At 43.9% G+C, this 5,162-nt stretch overlaps 1 protein-coding gene across 1 annotated transcript; it reads right to left on the reverse strand.

Moving 5' to 3' along the window:
• Window positions 1–454: 454 nt before the first annotated feature.
• Window positions 455–2,391, reverse strand: LOC110106801 (ACT domain-containing protein ACR7). Its single transcript, XM_020836815.2, has 4 exons — window positions 2,037–2,391; window positions 1,721–1,949; window positions 1,092–1,628; window positions 455–1,012 (listed from the first exon to the last, which is right to left on the reverse strand). Exons 1-4 carry the CDS (start codon window positions 2,132–2,134, stop codon window positions 545–547), a joined length of 1,332 nt encoding a protein of 443 aa, XP_020692474.1. The 5' UTR covers window positions 2,135–2,391; the 3' UTR covers window positions 455–544.
• Between the last annotated feature and the right edge of the window lie 2,771 nt (window positions 2,392–5,162).

Consider the following 5,162-nt stretch of genomic DNA (forward strand, 5'->3'; position numbering starts at 1 on the left):
CTTGTGTACCGGTTGCGTGGCTCGTTTTGATTGTCTCCAGACCGTGTAACAGAGCAAACCAAGTGGTAAACTATCAATACATGATCGTCCGGAGATCAATCAGAATGAGTCATATCGGTATCGTGGCTCGGTACTGTTTGGTACCGCTCGGTACTGCGGCTCGATACCGTGCTTGATATTGCTGACGTGACTCATTCTGATTGATCTCCTAATATATAACTACGCTCAGAATAATTTCTCGAATACACAACACAACAGGAAAAAAATAAAAGAAACAATTAAAACAATTCATTAATGCCTATCATCAGCACAAACCACACCACCCCCACCAACCATTTCTTCTATAACCATAATAACAGATTTATATCTATACTTCTGACCTAACATATAACTGAAGTAAAAGTGTATGTGAAATCTACTAATCTGAGTTGTAGATACAAAATCATTAAAAATATAAAATAAAATGTTCATAAAATTAAAACAATCATTATGCACGGATTTTCTTTTTATAGTTTTTGTGCATTATGAATGTTATAATTCCTGTTTAGCAAGAGGAGGACCTAATTAATCCCAAATTGGAGAGATTCTTGAGAACCAAGCATCCCAACGAGGCCAGCCCAAGCCCAGTACCTGATCTGTTCCCGGCCTCCTGCGCTTCCTCGCAGATTCGCGGAAATGGCTGCGTCACCGTAAGGGAGCCCGTACCAATATGTCTCCGTACGGCATCCACCATCTCGGAGCTCGGAATGCCACCGGCGGCATCGGTGACGTAGAAGATGTTCGATGCCACTTGTCCCTTGGTGGAAGAAACCTCCGCCCTCTTCACCAACAATCCGTTCTCCCTGAAAGCTCTAGTGATCTCCGAGAGAAGGGCTTGCTTTTCTACTGTGCAGATTTCGAGCCTCAGACCCTGGCCTCGTCGATCTATGGCAGCTTGTAAGCACTGCATGACTCTCTGCCTCTCTGCTTCCGAGCTGATAGGTCTCCCGTCTGAATGCTTGATGTAGAATTCCTGAACAGAGATAGCGTCAGAAAAATGTTGAGGAAATTTAAAGATTGGTTTCTGGTAAATGATCAAATATATATCATACTTGATAAGCTTGATCGGCGTCGTCGGTGCGAACAGTGCCGTGGTAAACGACGTATTCCATTTCGGTGAGCGTGCAGACAATGTCGAAGAGGAGTTTAGGGCGATCTGAGCACTGAACGGTGACAACGGAGTAGCCTCTCTCGACCAATCTTTGGATGGACACCTCCAGCGGGGAGGAAGCCATCTCGAAGTCTCGGTCGGCGAACATCATTTGATGGAGTCGGCGCTCTGCGTTAGTGACAGCCATGGAGGTAATGTTGGTCTGGCCTTGGAGGATGTTACGGAGACGTGACTGAATGTCGGAGATTCTGTGTGGCTCGTCGTCGATTGGCTCGCCGGATTCCTCGTCGGAAACGAAAAGGACGGCTGCCATCCTGCAATTGTGCGTCCAAACACGGGCATCTGAAACCCCGCACTGGAGATCAGAAAGCACGGCGAAGATCTCCGAGAGCAGTCCTGGGCGATCGGCACCAATGAGTTCCAGAGCGGTGAGATTCTCCTGGCCAACGGATTTGTTCGGTCTTCTGGCTTCGAGCGTCTGCAAGAGGAAGCACGAATACTCAAATTCCGACCCCAGATGCTTCGAATAGGAGAATGGGAAAGATCATAAAGGGCAAAGAAGTGAAAAACCTCTTCGATAAACGAGATAACCCGCTCGTCGGTAAGCTTGCAGCCTAACTGGTCAGTAACGTGAAACACGTCCATGAGCCATCCTCCATCAGAGGAGAAGTATGCCTTCTTGATTGAAAGATTCAGGTCGCTAAGCACCTGCACTGCCTCCAGGAGGTACCTGTGCTTCTTAGCGCTGTCCACCGTAACCAGAGTCGCCCTGGGGTAGACGCTGTTATCAATCACCACCCTGACCACCAAACCAAAGCATCCAAACCCGTCACATACATTTCTTCTCCATTAGACCAGCTTAAATACATGGAGAAACAGAGCGTACCTCGGAGTGTTCATGAGTAACACAAGCTTCTCATATTCGTCGAGGCAACACGGCCACTCGACCTCCACCTCCCGGGCCTTAGCAATGCCGGCCACCATCTTTTTCTCTCCTTGGCAAAACGTCGAACACCTCGCGCACAGTTCTGTAAAGAAAACAGTTCCCAAATCCTCGCTATTTCTCCTAAGCTTCCACTCTAATTTATGCCCACCAATCTCCACTCTTTACCGCTGAAACCAGGCCCACGATCTCCACGAATCATAGGGTTTTCCTCCACGTAGGCACCACTTTCCCTCCCCTCGCCGCGTCTTTCTTTCAAGAAAAATATCATACGAGGAATTCCTCAAGGAATAATGGATCATCGTCCATCACTTCAATGAAAGAATCTCAACGTGTGATGAACGGTGATCCAGTTCCTTAGCATTGAGACCAAATGGGCCCCCAGTCAGGTTACCGGTTTGGTTCGCAGGCAACGATTGGCCGACCGGCATTATGTTGCCTCCACCGCCTTGTCGGCTGTTAAACTCCTTGCTAAGTATGTATAATTAGGGGTGTCAATATTGAACATTACCCAAAAATGCGATTTGAACCCAACATGAAAACTTCGGGTACGGGTAAACCCGAACCCCGAAATGGATTGGGTTCGGGTCTTAATTTTAAACCTGTTTCAAATTCCGGGTCGAATTTAGTTTGATCTGACATCCCGAGAATGACTAAGAATTGACCCCGGATTGCCGTATTTATGGGATTTGGCCGAAGAAGTGCATGAAATAGAGAAGTTCTTTAGTCTTCGCAGTGAGCAAGCTCCCATGGTTGCTTTGCTTCTGATTCGATCGGAAGGGAACGTCGTCCAAGGAGCGAAGTCGAACAACAATGAAGGAGTCGGCGAGGCGGAAAGTTCTTCACAGCAAGTGAAATCCCGTCGTTGCTTCAGATCAAAATGTTGTAACTTCCGATCCGACGGGAAGAGAACGTCGTCCAAGGAGCGAAGTCAAACAACAACGAAGGACTCGGCGAGGCGAAAAGTTCTTCACAGTGAGCGAAATCACGTCGTTGATTCCAATCAAAATGTTGTAACTTCCAATCCGACGGGAAGAGAATGTCGTCCAATGAGCGAAGTCGAACAACAACGAAGGCGCCGACGAGGCAACTAGCAAACTCCCGTCGTAGCTTCGGTGTTTATGATCAAAATGTTGCAACTTCTGATCCGACCCCGACGGGTCACATGAAGAGAACATCGTCCAAGGAGCCGGGAGCGAACAACGAAGGTGACTCACTTGGCGGGTCAGGTTCGGGTTGAGCCGAACCTGAAGCGGGTCGGATACGGGTCCAAAAACCGACTCGTTTCCAAAAAAGAATCGAGTTCAGGTTAGCCCAATAATGTCGGATCAGTTCCGAGTTCAACTCGAATCCGACTCTTGACCCGAAATTAACACCCCCACACATAATGGTGTAATTACGATCATTAGGCTGTATAAATGTTAATCACTGAGATCACGTGCGCCGTCGGCGGGGTAGTGCGGGAGAGAGAGCACAACTTAGGCACGATCGTGTGCGGACTTTAAAAATCGCGGCAGTCGGCAATAAGGCAATAACGGTCGCATATACCGACCAGCAGTTTTATTTAAGGAAAGGAAATATTAATGAGAGAAACAGTGGAAGAGAGGTGAAGGGGGTAGCGGCACATGATCTCGCATGTTTTCTTCATAATTACGATAGTGGAGGGAGTGAGTATTGAATGCTGCCATCGTGCGCTGCACATCGCTTCCCGTGACAGTTCTGTGCAATTTAACCGGATTCCACTACTGCTCTGTACCCTCTAATATTGATTTTCAAATCCAGGCTGCTTATTTTAAAAAAAATTTCTAAGAGGTGAAGCTTTAATTAAGATTTAGTTTGGGACCGATTTATTATTGTTTCATAAATCATTTTTTTAGTACAAAATTTTCGCACTAAAAAATTATTTTAAGACGTAGTAAAAAATCCGCCCTAAACGAAGTATTAGATTTTGTTTGAGACGGATTTTTTACTATTTTTTAAAGTTAAACTTTTTTAGGGGTGTCAATTCGAATCGACGGGTCGGGATCCAAATGCGAGTTTACTCAAATCTAAATGGGTCAATCCGAACTCGACCCGTTTTTTACAAACTGGTTGGATATTTTAACAAATATCGGACTCACGCGGTTGCCAGGTTGACGCGACAAGACCCGGATTTAGGAGATTTGGTTGAAGAAGCGTGAGCTAAGCTCCCATCGCTACTTCATGTTTCTATTCAAAGCCTTCAGCATCGAGTCAACAACAGCTGTCGAAGTCCACGAGTGCGGGCAAAATGCAGTCGACGAGTCATGATTGGGGGTAGCAGGCGGAAATCCGAAATGGACTCCAACTTTCGGGTCATTGTCAGGTTGATTTCAGGTTTCTGAGTCAACTCATACCTGACCCGTTTTTTAAAACGGGTCAAAAATCTGAACCGGTCCCGTTCACTAACCGGGTCAACCCGAATTTGAATTTTTTCGTATCAAGTTTTGGGTGGTGTCAAAAATTGACACCCCTAATTTTTTTTAGTATAAAAATTATTTTCTCACTAAGAAAATATTTAAAAAAATAAAAAAAAAATTATACCAAATAAAATTTCAATTAATAAAATTAAAATAAAATAGACAAAAATAATTTCATCTAAAATGATAATCGGGCAGATAAAATAATAATCTCAACTAGTATATCATTCTTCTTATATAAAATTTATGATAGAAAAATGATAAGATGAAGAAAAAGCAATATTTACAAAAATTCGTTGCCAAATTCACATAAGATGTCATAAAGATGGTAAAATAATAAATAAGATTAGTCCAAAAAAATAATAATAAAATGCAATCCTCAATAAATGAGGAGCAGCTTCTTAAGAAGTTTAAAATTTTCATTCAAGAGGAAATATAGAAGAAGAATTGGATAACCGAGAATTAGAGCAATTAATGACAACAATTAAAATCAGTGCAGGTTTAGGTGATTATAATATAATCAATTAGCAATAACCTGATAACTAACCTCAAAATCACTAGTGAAGGTCTAAAATTTTGCAAATATGGAGCATGCCATGAGCTAAATCAAATAATTTTAATATGAGGGGGC

Source organism: Dendrobium catenatum, unplaced genomic scaffold (genome assembly GCF_001605985.2).
Source record: "Dendrobium catenatum unplaced genomic scaffold, ASM160598v2 fragScaff_scaffold_1656, whole genome shotgun sequence".
Classification (NCBI taxonomy): Eukaryota; Viridiplantae; Streptophyta; class Magnoliopsida; order Asparagales; family Orchidaceae; genus Dendrobium; species Dendrobium catenatum.